The sequence below is a fragment of the Panthera pardus genome, unplaced genomic scaffold, assembly GCF_024362965.1.
Source record: "Panthera pardus isolate Hobbes unplaced genomic scaffold, ASM2436296v1 HiC_scaffold_16, whole genome shotgun sequence".
NCBI lineage: Eukaryota > Metazoa > Chordata > Mammalia > Carnivora > Felidae > Panthera > Panthera pardus.
Genome location: NW_026526721.1, coordinates 27,494,610 through 27,509,973, shown reverse-complemented (window position 1 = coordinate 27,509,973; position 15,364 = coordinate 27,494,610). Strand labels below are relative to the sequence as shown.

General features: G+C 35.2%; 1 protein-coding gene across 5 annotated transcripts in view; it reads left to right on the top strand.

Moving 5' to 3' along the window:
• Positions 1 to 15,364, top strand: part of USP25 (ubiquitin specific peptidase 25) — a 150,926-nt gene that overhangs the window by 55,863 nt on the left and 79,699 nt on the right. For all 5 annotated transcript variants that reach the window (XM_019467756.2, XM_019467757.2, XM_019467760.2 and 2 more), the window contains one exon: positions 8,578 to 8,664. In XM_019467756.2, coding sequence (XP_019323301.1) covers positions 8,578 to 8,664 — 87 coding nt within the window. The remainder of the gene's footprint in view (positions 1 to 8,577; positions 8,665 to 15,364) is intronic.

The window sequence follows — 15,364 nt, the reverse complement described above, 5'->3', positions numbered from 1 at the left end:
AAGGCAGACAGTCAACCGACTGAGCCACCCAGGCACCACGAGAATTTTATTTTAAAGTGAAGAAATTAAGCAGAGTGTTTTTGTGCAGGCATCTGTTCTTCAATCATTGTGGAAATTAAAATTTTGATTCTTCAAACATTAGGTTTGAAGTTATATAGTAGTTCTTGTATATTAAATTGATTGCACATGGAAGAATAGTATCCTTAAATATTTTATGTTATTAAGTTTATTCATTTTTGAGAGAGAGGGAGAGAGAAAGAGAGAAAACGAATGAACGAATACAAGTAGGGGAGGGACAGAGAGAGAGGGAGACAGAGAATCTGAGGCAGGCTCTGAGCTGTCAGCACAAAGCCAGATGTGGGGCTTGAACTCAACGATCTGTGTGATCCCGACCTGAGCTGAAGTCGGATGCTAAACTGACGGAACCACCCAGGCACCCCTTAGTTCAAATTTGAAACTGTTGTCCATCTATTTCTACTCTAAGTGGTGTTTGCTAATCTTAGCTTTTGTTTGACTTTTCAAATTTTTGGTGTTTTTTGGTGGGGAAGAGAATGGACTGCAAAAATTGCTTGTCCTATTTAAAATTTGAAATAATTTCACGAATTTTTAAATTTTTCCTTGGATTAGTGGCTGTGTAACTGGTAATGTAGCCTTACCACACTCCTAACATAGGCTAGTATAGGGTTCTTGGGATTATTGTTATTATTATATTATTTTTTGCAAAATCTAGACACATTGCAGAAATGACCTCTAGCCTTGAAAAGTTTGGGTTATAATGAAGTATTAAAATTATTGGCTTTTGGGTGTGTGGATACACATTACACTTCAGGTTTTGGGAAATTGTGGGTAGGAAGAAAAACTTGTCAAAAGACCACTTCAAGGGTTTTTTTTTGTTTTTTGTTTTTTGTTTTTGCTGTAATTTTAAAGCCTATTCTATTTAAAAAAAATTTTTTTAATGTTTATTTTTTAGAGAGATAGAGTGTGAGTGGGAGAGGGGCAGAGAGAAAGGGAGACGCAGAATCCTAAGCAGGCTCCAGGCTCTGAGTTGTCAGCACAGAGCCCGATGTGGGGCTCGAACTCAAAAACCGTGAGGTCATGACTTGAGCCGAAGTTGGATGCTCAACTGATTGAGCCATCCAGGCGCCCAAGTCTATTCTATTTTTAAGTAGCTTTTCATTTTCATCTCTAGTAATTAAAATCTTTTATCTTTTTTCATTTTGTGACATTACTTTTTAATTCCATGGATATCATCTGAGGTGTAAAAATTTATCATCATAAATGGAATTTTTCACCTATGAAAGAAAGTCGGGCAGGAAATCTCTTGTTAGTGCTGGAAGTTTCTTATTTTTTTTTCCAAAGTGAATTGAAACTTGTTCAAACTATGACATAAATGCACTGTAAAGTTTCACTTACAGGGTTTTCTCAGGGGTGGAATTTACTTAGTTGGCAGGACTAGTGTGAAACAACTGGGACTTCTTTTCTTTGTAAATATATCTGCCAATTATAGACATTTACTTAGATTATAAACCTCTAACTCCAGAATAGGTAGCAGGGATAGACTACAGAGGGTACATCTTTGTTTTATTTGTTCCTTTAGATACTGGCACCAATATTTTGGGAGAAAAGGGAAACAGTATCAGAAAGGGACTATAAGCAAGGAGAAGATGGTACAGAGGATGGCTTAAATCTTTTGGATGCTAGCAATATTAGCCTGACCGTCCTAGATTGGGCATTAACTCGTTATCTAGTCGAGTATTTTTATCTTGGAAGTTATATGTAAAAGGACTAATTGGTGCTCTTTTTCTCCACTAGGGTATCAGTGAAATGAGGTACTCATTTAGAGGTATATATTCTCTCTTGCTAGTTTGGGGTATAATTCATGGATTCTCATGATGGCCCTTGGTGCCTTTCCCATTTGGATGCCTCTGAGATGCTCAGAAGTAAGATTCTCATACATCTGTTTGCCTTGTACAGCCCCAGTTCACTTCTACTGTAGATCCATTGGTGCTTATTAATAAGTCTTATAACTCCATTTCACACTCAAAAGGGTTGTTAGTTGGAAGATAAAGGATATGGTCACCTTCCTCATAAATCGTGTAATTCCACAAGTATCCTGAGGGCAGAGCACAGATTTTCTAGGTTATTGTTTTATACCAGTATATAGTATAGTGTCTAACACATTGGAGGAATCCTTTAGGTAATTATTGAATGGGTGACTGAAAGAACCAAAAAGGAGCATATATTATATATGGTGGAATTGAAAACTTAAGATGCTTCTCTCACCCAAATGATCGGGATCGAGAAGATGCTATAAGTTTTCAAAAAATGTTAGGACATCATTTAACATGTTTACTCGCATTATTTTCTCTTAACTCTTTAATTTTCATCAAAGAACAGAAGTACCTGGTTCAAAGAGAAAATACAAAATTCCACAGCAATAAAAGGCTTATAGTGAAAAACAACAGTAATCTGCCCCAAACCTCCCTACCTTATAGTGATGAGTCTTAAAAGTAACTACAACCAGTTCTAGATTTTTTTCTTGTCATTTTTCTAAATGACATGCCTTCCTGCTGAGATAGATGAGGAATTAGCTGTCCATTTCATGTACCTAGAATTGCCTTTCTTTTCATTCTCAACATAGTTATATCATAAGTTTAAATAGTCAGTAGTCAGTGTTTACATTTTCTATGATTTTGTAAACATTATAATGGTTTACTAGGAGTATCCCTTTGTAATTTTTTTGTTTTCCTGGAGTAGTCAGTTTCCCATTTTTTTCTTTCCATTTTTTATTTACTTATTCTTAAAATTTCCTCTAACATCCCTGTTATGGTTCTGAATGCACAAACATATTAACTCTATCTCCCTCTTTCTTGCTTGCTTTCTTTGTTTCATTTTTTTTTTTAATTAAAAAAATTTTTTTAACATTTCTCCATCCATTTTTTTTTTTTTTTTTTTTAGAGTAAGAGAGACAGAGTGTGAGTGGGGGAGGAGCAGAGAGAGAGGGTGACACAGTATCTAAAGCAGGCTCCAGGCTCTGAGCTATCAGCACAGAGCCCGATGCAGGGCTCAAACTCAGAAATTGTGAGATCATGACCTGAGCTGAAGTCGGCTGCTTCAACTGAGCCGCCTAGGCACCCCTGTTCGTTCTTTCCTTCCTTCCTTCCTTCCCTCCTTCCTTCCTTCCTTCCTTCCTTCCTTCCTTCCTTCCTTCCTTCCTTCCTTCCAAATTTGGTTCCCTTTACCACAGATTTCTCTGTCTCAGGTTCAAGCTGGATTCCGATTCTTTGTGTTTTAAGCATGATTGCTGGCTTTCTAAAAGGAAGCCTAGAGAAAGGTGATTGTGTGAAGGTTGATTGGGGATCACTTTGCAGGGTTTTTTACTTACTCCTCCTATTTGTAGCCCTGAGTCTCATTGCCTCACACACACAGACACTATGATTTTTCTGAAACCAAGTCCATTCAGTTCAGTTATATCCAAAGACAAAATTTCCTGTATCCCACAGAAGGAAGTGGTAGTTGTCTCAATCTTCTGTATCTGGGAAGGACATGGAGATTTAATTGCTCTGTATACAGACTTTCATCTTTTAATCATGCCATCTATTTCCAGTCCCTGCCTTACTCTGAACTTATGTGATACCATTCTTTTTTTTTTTTTTTCCTAATCCACCAAGGAGAAGTGATCTTACTTTTCTTCAGTATCTTCATTATAGACAGTTTATATCCCTTTGCTTTCTTGTCATTGCTCTTTGTTTTCCACAAGTTATTTGAAATCTCATCTCATAGCTTTCTGTTATTAACAAGAGTTTAGCCAAATTCCATTTTATCAAGTGACCTTCAAAATTTAGTTTTTAGCTTCGGACTCAGTGAAAGGATACTTGTTTTCAGGATGCAGCAATCACAGACACAGTTTAGGCAGCAGTGACATTTACCTTTTCCCACCTTTTTTTTGAAGAAATAGGTTGATCAGTACTATTATGACTATGGTTGAGGATATACAGTATTTGTGACTTAAAAACATTAATTTCTGTGATTTATTGTAATGATCACAAGTTCTACTTAGAGTTGTAGCTTATTAGGTTGTATTAGACCACTTACGTGGTCATATTTTTCTGGAACCCAACTCAACCAAACCAAAAGAACATCAACAAAAAAATCAACTATGTCACCTAACACTAAAGCAGTGAGGGATTTTGAGACTAAGCTCTGAAAGATCAGTATTTTTAGAGTAAGCTTCATATTTTGGGCAGATTTTATCCTTGAGACAGTTCCAGAAATGGCTTCTGAGTGGTTGGGAAGGTAAGCATAGTTTTGTACAAACTTGGAGCATTAGTAAACACCTTAGACTTCCAGTTAAATTCTAGAGGGCTAGAATGTTGGATTAGTGGGAACTGAAAATAAGCCAGGCTTCATAGTGTTTGAATTTCAGCTTCAACTCAGTATTGTTTGGATTAAGTTGATCTGGGACTGCAAATGACTCCAGTTTTAGTGCCTGCCAGAAGCAAATGTGTAAATTCTGTTAGAAGGTAATATTATCTAGAACTTTGAATTTTCTCCACTTTTTCCACATAAAAATAAATGTTTAGTATTCAAATCAGTTATAATCAGTTATAATCAAAAATTAAAATAACTGGCAATATGAAACCTGAAAATTGAATTGTTTGTTATAATAACTATTAATATGATGAAGGAATTAAAAGCAAGATTGAGAATTTCAATAGAAAAGTAAAAAGTATAAAAAAAAGCAAAATAGAAATTTTAGAATTGCTGAATATAATAAAGTTAATCAGTGGATGACTTTAGCAGTATATTTGACACAACTGAAGAGAAAATTAGTTAACTGGACATTTGGTTTGAAGAACATTTTCAGACTGAAGCCATGAAGTACAGATAAGAGGATATAAGAGATATTTTGGACATGGTGAATTGTGTTGACATAACATTTATGGTTATAGAGGGAAAGTAAAAAGAGAATATAGCAAAAGTAATATTTGAAAAGATGCCTGAGAATATTCCAAAGTGATGAATGGGATCAAGCCACAGATACTGGAAACAATAGGAATCAAGTAGCATAAACATAAAGAATATTGTGCCAAGGCACATAAAATGGAAAAAACTATGGACAAAGAGAAAATCCTAAAAGTAGCCAGGTGGAAAAGATGTATAGGCACACCTCAGAGACACATGGGTTTTGTTCCACACAATCGCAATAAAATGAATATCTTAATAAAACAAGTCAAATGAATGTTTTGGTTTCTTAGTGTGTATAAAAGTTATGTTTATACTATACTGCAGCCTATTCAGTATACAGTACGATTACATTAAAAAAAACAATATGTATACCTTAATTAAAAATAATTTATTGCTAAAAAATACTATTATCTGAGCTTTCAATGAGTCATAATCTTTTTGGTGGTGGAGGGTCTCGTTTCAATATTGATGGCTACCAACTGATGAGGGTGGTGGTTGCTGAAGGTTAGGGTGGCTGTGGCAGTTTCTTACACTAAGGTGGCAGTGAAATTTGCCCAAACAGTTGAAAACCAAATCAATTGAATGAACACTTAGAAGCCACTGTAGTATTATTAATTGGCCTGATTTCAATATTGTTGTGTCCTAAGAAATAGGGAAGCCTGAGGAGAGTCAGAGAGAAGGAGGAATGGCCAGTTGGGGCAGCAATCATAACACATACAACATAATTGATTAAGCTTGTCATCTTTTGTGGGCATGATTTGCAGAGCCCCCCAAAAGTTTGCATTAGTAACATGCAAGATCACTGATTGTAGATCACCATAAAAGATATAATAATAGAAATTTTAAAATATTGCAAAAATTACCAAAATGTGACACAGAAACACAAAATGAGTAAGTGCTGTTGGAAAAGTGGTGCCAATAGGCTTGCTTGACAAAGGGTTGCCATCAACCTTCAATTATAGAAAATATGAGCTCTACAAAATGCATTAAGATGAAGCGTTAAAACAAGAGGTGCCTGTATCACCTCTATAAAGAAACAAAACAAAGATTGACAGCTGACTTCTGAACACAAATACTGTTTTTAGAGTGCTATAAAAAATAACTGGCCATCTAAAATTCTATAACTGGCAAAAATCTTACAAAAATGAAGAAAAACAATTTCACACTAAGCAGAAGCTGAAGTAATTCATTACCAATAGACCCACACCGAAAGAAATATAATTGTTTAGAAAGGTATTCAGGGAGAAGAAAAATGTTCCCTAATGGGAGTTTAGAGTAAAGAAGTGGGATTGAGATTATCCTAATTTGTCATTATTCTCTTTCCTATTTAAACTACTCATAAAACAGTCTGTATTTTATCATTTTTCTATCCCATTTCTTTAGTACTCCTTGCTGCCTCTCTTCCATCATTCTACTGAAAAGGTGATTTCCCAGTTGCCAAATCCAAAAGTTAGTTTTCTTCCCTTACCTTACTGGATCTGGCAACATTTGAGAGTATAGGTCCCTGATTTATCATGGTTCAGTTTATGATTTTTTGACATACAGTAGTACAAAAGCAGTATATATTCAGTAGAAGTTGTACTCTAAATTTTGATCATTTTTTGGGCTAGCAGTGTGCCGTATAGTACTTTCTTGTGATGCTAGCTCCTAGTCGGACATGTGATCACGAGGGTAAACAATGATATACGTACAACCATTCTGTACCCATACAACCTATTCTGTTTTTCACTTTCAGTACAGTATTTAATAAATTACATTATATATTCAACACTTTGTTATAAAATAGACTTTGTATTGGATGATTTTGCCCACCTGTATGCTAATGTAAATGTTCAGAACACTTTTGAGGTAAGCTAGGCTAAGCAAAGATGTTCGGTACGTTTTGTGTATTAAATGAATTTTCAGCTTAATGATACTTTAATTGTAGGGAGGGTTTATCCAGATGTAACCCCATCATAAATCAAGAAGTTCTGTATTGCAAATCTTGTCCATCTTGAAATTTGCCATTGATTCTTTGAAGTACTTCAGAATTTTCTGTGGTACTTTATTTTTCTATCTTTGTTGAGAAGCCCCTGACCTAGGTACTTTTTAAAGTTCCACAGTTACTCTGATACACTGCTATATTTGAAGGACATTTTCTCCTTTTTCTTTTTGCTTGCATACTCTTCACTTCCCATACTATTCTTATTTTGTCAGAGACTCAATATATTTTATTCTCTGCTTGTTCTCCTCGTGTCTGCATGTAGTGGGTACTCCATAAATATTTATTAAATGAATGAATAAATTAATTACCTCACATGTTCATTTGTTTAATTGAGAAATACTTCAAGATTACAAGATAACCAAAATATTTTCCTACAGTTTCTGTTGCCAGCTTTATGATTTTATCTTTCTTTCTTTTTTAATGTTTTTTAATGTTTATTATTTTTGAGAGAGAGAGAGAGAGAGCAAGCACGGAAGGGGAAGAGAGAGGGAGACACAGAATCTGAAGCAGGCTCCAGGCTCTGAGCTGTCAGCACAGAGCCCGATGCGAGGCTCGAACTCACAAACCACCAGATCATGACCTGAGCCGAAGTCGGCCGCCCAACCGACTGATCCACCCAGGCACCCCTGGTTTTATCTTTCATTTTTAGGTCTTTAAACCACATCTATATCTATATATCTGTATCCTAGTTTTTTCTTTATAGATAGTGGGCCAGTTTTCCCAACCCCCAACTCCTAAACAAAATCTTGTTTTATGATTGATTTGTGGTGCTACCTTTATGTTCTATCAAGTTGGCTCACACAACTTTGCTAAGACCTCATGCATCCTTGCCTCCTATAGTGATTTTCAACAGAAAGGAATATGTTTTACATCTTAAAAAACTTGACACACACGTGTATATAAAATGGATACAATGAAAATTTTGCAAACAGTATTCTGGTGTGTTTACTGTGTATGACAGGTTCTGCTATTTTCAGTTGCATTTTATTTCATTTTTTTAAACAAATAATCATGATGATGACAATATGAGTTCTAGGAAGCTTTCCTGTGGACATCTTTCATATGCTCTCATCCTCTGTGAGATCAATAGAATTATATCTTGGAGTCAGATTTCTATTGTCCTAATATCTTTCTCCTTTCTGGGCTGTGTGTCTTCTTGAGCATAGAGATAATATGTAATTTCTTTATGTCTCTATCACCTAGCAGCTGGCCCATAAATTTATTAGTGCTACATTTTTGTAGTATTGATACCTCAAGATAACGCAGTGAATATAACATGTTTAAAAAGTTCTAGACTTAGCATTTGTGTACCTTTTGAGGAAACTGCTTATTAAGCACATAGAGAAAGAAAGCTTTTAATAATATATAGTATGATTTTTTGTGTTGTCCACAATTAATTTTCTGCTTTTCCATACAATAAATATTGTTAATGATAAAGAATAGTGTGTCAGTATATAAGAAATTTGACATTTTCTCTAGGAGAAAATAGGTCTTGTGCTAGTGGCAACAATCCTGTGTATAAGTAGAATAGTTGTCAAAAATAAATCTCTAAGACCAGTCATATTTTTATAGTTCTGTTAATAGAACTTTCCCCTAGATTTTCTTAAATTGTTGTTCTTTTTCAGTCATTATTCAATCTTTTGGAATTTAGAAGATTAGTTCTGAATTACAAGCCTCCGTCAAATGCTCAAGATTTACCCCGAAACCAAAAGGTAAAACTATGAAAGATTTTTAAGCAGTGTGTGTGTGTGTGTGTGTTGTGTGTGTGTGTGTGTGTGTGTGTGTGTGTGTGTGTGTGTGTATGTCATCATATTCTTTTATCTGTGCTTGATTTTAGGGCAGTTTGTCTCATCAAATATGAAACTGTTAATTTTGAATGTCAGCCCATTAATCTCAGTTACTACAGTAACTTTCTATTCTTTATCAGTATATTATAAATCTGAATTTTTCTTCACATGTGTGTCAATAATATGCTAGTTTATTGTGTCACTTTAGTAATTGCTTTTCACTCTCTCTTTTTTAAGTTCATTTATTTATTTTGGGGGGTCGGGAGAGGAGCAGAGAGAGAGAGAGGGAATCCCAAGCAGGGATTGACAGCTCTGAGAAAGCACAGAACCCAATATGGGGCTCGATTCCATGAACTGTGAGATCATGACTTGAGCTGAAATCAAGAGTTGTGTTGCTCAACTGACAGAGCCACCTGGGTGCCCCTCCCTTTTTCTTCTTTTTGAATTGTCAAATTTCAGGAACTTTATAGGTTTTAATTTATAATTCAAGGTTTTTCTTTCAATTGCCTCCCGAAAAATTGTGTGAAAATAAAAATTTTTGTGTAGATGAGCCCTTTAAAAGATTAGTTTTTACGGGCTGTCTTTGCAGTGACAATCTATAACTTCCTTTTTGTAAGTTTATATTGTTAGGCAATATAACGTGACAGAACACACACATAATCAGGGCTAGATTGCCTGGGTATCCTGGCTGTGGATTTAGGGTTTGAACTGTCTGTTCAGTTTCCTTTCCTGAAAGGTGTAAATAATATTAGTAATTATTGTATACGGTTTTGAGAATTAAATGAGGTAAAACATACAAAGGGCTTAGAAGTACATAGTTCACAGTAAGTACCTCAGATGATGTTATTGTATTCATGTTAGCTTTTCAAAGTAGGACTGATGCAGAAATTTATATTTAATGTAAGAAATTAATTATGGAGGTGATACATGTGAGTATTTAGGGCTTTAAGGATCTTGTCATAAAAAAAATTATAGCCCTAAAAGGGGACTGGTTGCACAAAGAAGTTAAAGTGTTAGGTTACCATAAAGTATTGAACTTTGCGTGACTTCCTTTTAGTGTTAATGATATGTAATAGAATTTTTCTTCTTTTTCTTTTTCTTCTTTTTTTAAATTTTTTTTAATGTTTACTTATTTTTGAGAGAGAGAGGAGAGAGATAGAGTGTGAGTGGGGAGGGGCAGGGAGAGAAGGAGACACAGAATCTGAAGCAGGCTCCAGGCTCCAAGCTGTCAGCACAGAGCCTGACACGGAGCTCAAATTCTTGGACCGCAAGATCATGACCTGAGCCAAAGTCGGACGCTTAACCAACTGAGCCACCCGGGCACCCCTGTTTTTCTTTTTTTTTTAAATATTTATTTATTTATTTTGAGAGAGAGCACGCGTACATGTGAGTGAGCAGGGGAAGGAGACAGAGGATCCCAAGCAGGCTCTGTGCTGTCAGTGCAGAGCCTGATGTGGGGCTTGAACTCATAAACCATGAGATCATGACCTGAGCCTAGACCCAGAGTCAGACACCTAACCAGTTGAGCCACCCAGGCGTTCCTGTTTTTCTTTTAGTGTGTAATTTGAAAATCACTTGTTCTGTAAACATGAAACATTTATAATGCAAACTAGTGGGAATACAATGATTTATAGCTAGCTTTTCAGGCTATAATCTTTGAGCAGTAGAGTATCAGGCTGGTAAGCAAGCCTAAACAAGCCATTTTCAAAGGGGACCAAGATTACCTGACTACCCCACAGACTTGCAGAGAAATTAAGCAAAACCCCTTCACTCATTACAGTTGTTCCATGAAGTTTTTTGGACTGTTGCTTCCATTATCACACCTTGTTAATAATCACAGTTCTCTCCTCTCTTTTTTTCTTTTTTTTGATAATGCTTTCCTTTTTTTTTTTTTTAAATGTTTATTTACTTATTTCGAAAGAGAGAGTGCGCATGTGGCCTAGGAGCTGGGGAGGGGCAGAGGGAGAGAGGGAGAGAGAGAATCCCAAGTAGGCTCTGCACTGTCAGCACAGAGCCAAGCGTGGAGCCCCATCTCATGAATTGAGAGATCATGACTTGAGCCAAAATTAAGAAGTTGGGCGCTTAACCGACTGAGCCACCCGAGTGCCCCCACAGCTCTTTCTTCTCATGTCTCAGTTGAAGTATATTTATAATTTACGTGACATTATTTGGAAATATTGCTTCCAATTAGGTATTTATATGTATCTTGACTTTTTCTCTTTTGTTTCTGGATTTTAGTTCTTTAAAGAGTTTCAATTTACTTTATTTTTCAAAATGTTGAATAAGACCAAGTTAGTTTTAGAGTCGTATTTAAAAACGATCATAACATCCATGCTTATGTACCAGAGCTAATTTTAGGATTGTTCAGCTGAGTACCCATGAAATATATAAATCTTACCTTCACCTTTCTAGAGAAATTTGTTTTCTTGCAGTAGATGGATCAGTATGTCCAGGTGTCCCTTTAGGTTAAGGAATTAAAAGGATCTCTACTTCAATTGTGAAAAAAAACCGCTTTATTTAGAAGAACTCTGTGCAGTTTTTTAAAAGATTATTTCACAAATGAAGTTATTCTTTAAGTTTATTATTTTTATTTATTTTGGTAGAGAGATAGCAAGCAGGAGAGGGGCAGGAGAGGGAGACAGAATCTCAAGCAGGCTCTGCACTGGCCCCACAGAGCCTGTTGCAGGGCTCAAACTCATGAACCCTTGAGATCATGACTTGAGCTGAAGTCAAGAGTTGGATGCTTAACTGACTGAGCCACCCCAGTGCCGCTGAAGTTATTCTTTAATGTGGCATGGTAACATCAATACATACTATAACTGACATCTCTGAAGCAGATATGTGGGACTAATAGGTAGTTATCAGCCACTGATTGGTGCTACATTCAGCTGAGGTGATGAAAAACACCAGGTGTACTGACTGAGTCACCCACACACCCGAAGGTACTGTTTGTAATTTTAATGTCTAGGAGAATTGTGAGGTACTAGAAGTCTAAAGATGGATTCTCACCGTAAACATCTTACCCCTCCCCACTCCCATTCATAATGTCTTTTGGCTTAAACAGTCATAAACTGATGACAAAACATGTTCAAATGTTGAGAAAACAGAGATAAATAGTTCATAATAGTGGTAATCTTCATACAAATAGCTAAAAGCTTATTACTCATAAGGTATATTATTTAAAGTCTTGTTTAAGGGTGAATATTTCCAAATAAACAATATTTTCTCATTTTCCACTACTCATAGATAAGATGCATATGAGCAGGGAATATGTTTAATTGAATTCCATTTGGCAAACACCTGAAGGAATTTGAATTTTCAAATGACAGAGTCATTCTGGAATTTCTGTCTTTAGTTATGAATAAAGTAATAAGATTGGATTTACAGGTTTCAGTACATTTCAAAGGATTCAAAGCATGCAAAGTATATTTTCTGACTGCGGTGGAATAAAGATGGAATTTGACAACAGAAAGATATTAGAAAATCTCTCTGATTATGGAAAATTAAGTAATACACCTTTAAATAACCCAAGAGACAAAGAGAAAATCAGAGGGGAAATTTCAGAATATTTTAAATTAAAACACAACATACCAAAATTAGAAGGATATAGCTAAGGCAGATGTTAGTGGAAAAAACATGAACTAAACACATTAGAAATTAAGAATAGTTTCAAATTTATGACATTGGCTTGCACATCAAGAAATTAGAAAAAAAAGCACATTAATATTTGAAAATAGAAGAAAGGAAATAATAAAGATAACAGCTAGATTATTGAAATAGAAATGAAATTGAAATAGTAGAGAAAATTAATGGAACCAAAAGCTGCTTAAGATCAGTAAAATGAATTTCTAGGTAGTCTGAGTAAAAAAAAAAGAAGAAACAAATTACCAGTATAAACAATGAAAGAGAGGGACATCACTATAAATTATCTAGAAAATAAAATAGAATAGTGGAATATTATAAATAGACAAATATCTTGAAAGCCACAAACTACTGAAGCTCACTGATGGAAAAATAGATAACCTGAGTATCCCTATATTACATAAAGAAATAGAATTTTTTTAGTTAACCTAATCACCAAAAAATTCAACAATGAAGTAGCTTACTGGTGAATTATACCAAACATGTAAGGAAAGAATAATACCAGTTCTCTACATGTTTTTTCAGAAAATTGAGAATGAGGTAAAACTTCCCAGTTCATTCCATGCGCCCAGCATTACTGTGAAGCCAAATAGAAAAAGATATTTCTTTTATTTTTTTTTAATTTTTAAATACCTTTTTAAGTTTGTTTATTTATTTTGAAAGAGAGAGCATGTGTGAGCAGGGCTGGGTCAGAGGAAGAGGGAGAGAGAGAATCCCAAGCAGGCTGTGTGCTGTCAACACCGAGCCTGACACAGGGCTCCATCCTAGGAACTGCAAGATGGTGACCTGAGCTGAAATCCAGGTGCGCTGCTCAACCGACTGAGCCATCCAAGCACCCTTAGAAAAAGATATTTCAAGAAAAGGAAACTAATGACCAATATTCTTCATGAACATAAAAGCAAAATGTTGTAGCAGATATTTGGCAAATAACTCTTGAAACATCCATAAAGGATACTACCTCAGCAACTGGAGTTTATGTAGACTGCAAGGTTGGTTTAGTGTTCAAAAATCAGTCTAATTCACCATGGTAACAGACTAAAGAAGAAAACCATATAATCACCTTAGTAGATAAAGAATTTGACAAAAGCTCATGTACCTAAAATCTCTCAGAAACTAGAAACTGGAAGAAGCTTTTTTATCTTGATAAAAATCATTTATGAAAAGCCTATGACTAATATAATACTTAGGTGAAAGACTGAGTGCTTTTCCCCAAAAATCAGGAGGAAGCAAGGATATCTGTCCTCACCACTTCTGTTAAACAGTAGACTGGAGTTCTTAACCAGTGCTATAAAGCAGGAAAAGGAAATAAACATGAAGATTAGAAGGGAAGAAATAAAGGTGTCTTTGTGTATATGCTTGGTTGTCTATGTAGAAAATTCCAAGTACTGTACAAAAATAAATAAAAGATGGTAGAACCAAGGAATGAACTCAGCAAGGTTACATGATATGAGGCAAACATGCAAAAATCAATTTTATTTCTAGGGGCACCTGGGTGGCTCAGTCAGTTAAATGTTGGGCTGTTGACTTCAGCTCAGGTCATGATCTCACGGTTCATGAGTTCGAGTTCTGTGTCGGGCTCTGCACTGACAGCACAGAGCCTTCTGGGATTCTGTCACCCTCTCTCTCCTCCTCCCCCTCTTCTTCTTTCTCTCTCTCTCAAAAGAAACTTTAATTTTTTTTTTAATGTTTATTTTTGAGAGAGAGAGAGAGAGAGACAGAGTGTGAGCAGGGGAGGGGCAGAATAGGAAGGAGACACAGAATCAGAAGCAAACTGCAGGCTTCCAGCTGTCAGCACAGAGCCTGATATAGGGCTCGAACTCATGAACCCTGAAATCATGACCTGAGCCGAAGTTGGACGCTTAATCAACTGAGCCACCCAGATGCCCCTCAAAATAAACTTAAAAAAAAAATCAGTTGTATTTGTAAATACAGTGGGAAATTTAAATTAAAAAATACATATATACAGTAGCATAAAATGTGGACTATTAGGGGTAAAGTGGGCAAAAGATACTTGTAGAAAACCACAAAATTTTGCTGAGAGAAATTAAAGAGATAGATATGTTTAAGGATGAGAGGATTTAATATTGATTGTTATGATATCAATTATCCCCAGTTTAATCTATAGATTCAGTGTAATCTCGATCATAATTCCAGCAGGCTTTTTCATAGGAATTGACAAATTGATATTACATTTGTATAGAAAATCGGACTACTAGAATAGCCATAGTAGTTTTAAAAAGAAAGACAATGTTGGAAGAATCAACTCTTATGCATTATTTTTGGTGAAAAGATAGTCTAGTCATACAGATCAATGGAACAGAATAGAATCCAGAAATAGACCTACACATATAGAGTGAGTTGGTTTTAATGAGAATTGACAAAACAATTCAGTAGACAAAGGAAAATCTTTTAAACTAATGGTATCATAGACAAAAAGATAACCCTCAGCCCTTACAGAACATATCTTTTTCAAATATATGAAAAAAACTGATAATGGATTATAGACCTAAAAGAAAACAAACTATAAAAATTCTTGATGAAAACATTAGAGAAAATTTTAATGTCTTAGGTTAAGAAAAGATTTCTTAAGTGGGAGAAAACAAGGACACAAATCATAAAAAAAATGATTAACTGGACTTCATCAAAATTAAAAACTTATCTGAAAAATTTATACAAAATGAAAAGCTAAGCCACAACTGGGAGCAAATTGCTCTCAGCCAATTTCTGTGGCTAGAAAATCTTTCTGAATTTCAAAAGGCGAAATTGTAAATGATGTTAAATGCAGCTACTACATTTGGCTAAATTATGAAAATATCACCACATGCAGAAACTATTCAAACTATTCTTAGTCTTTTTTTTAAAAAAGACTTATTAAGGTGTAACTGATGTACAATATACTGTATACTATAAAGTGCACACTTAGCAAAACAAGTATCAGATAAAGGAATTGTATCTAGAATATATACAGAACTTGCATAAGTCA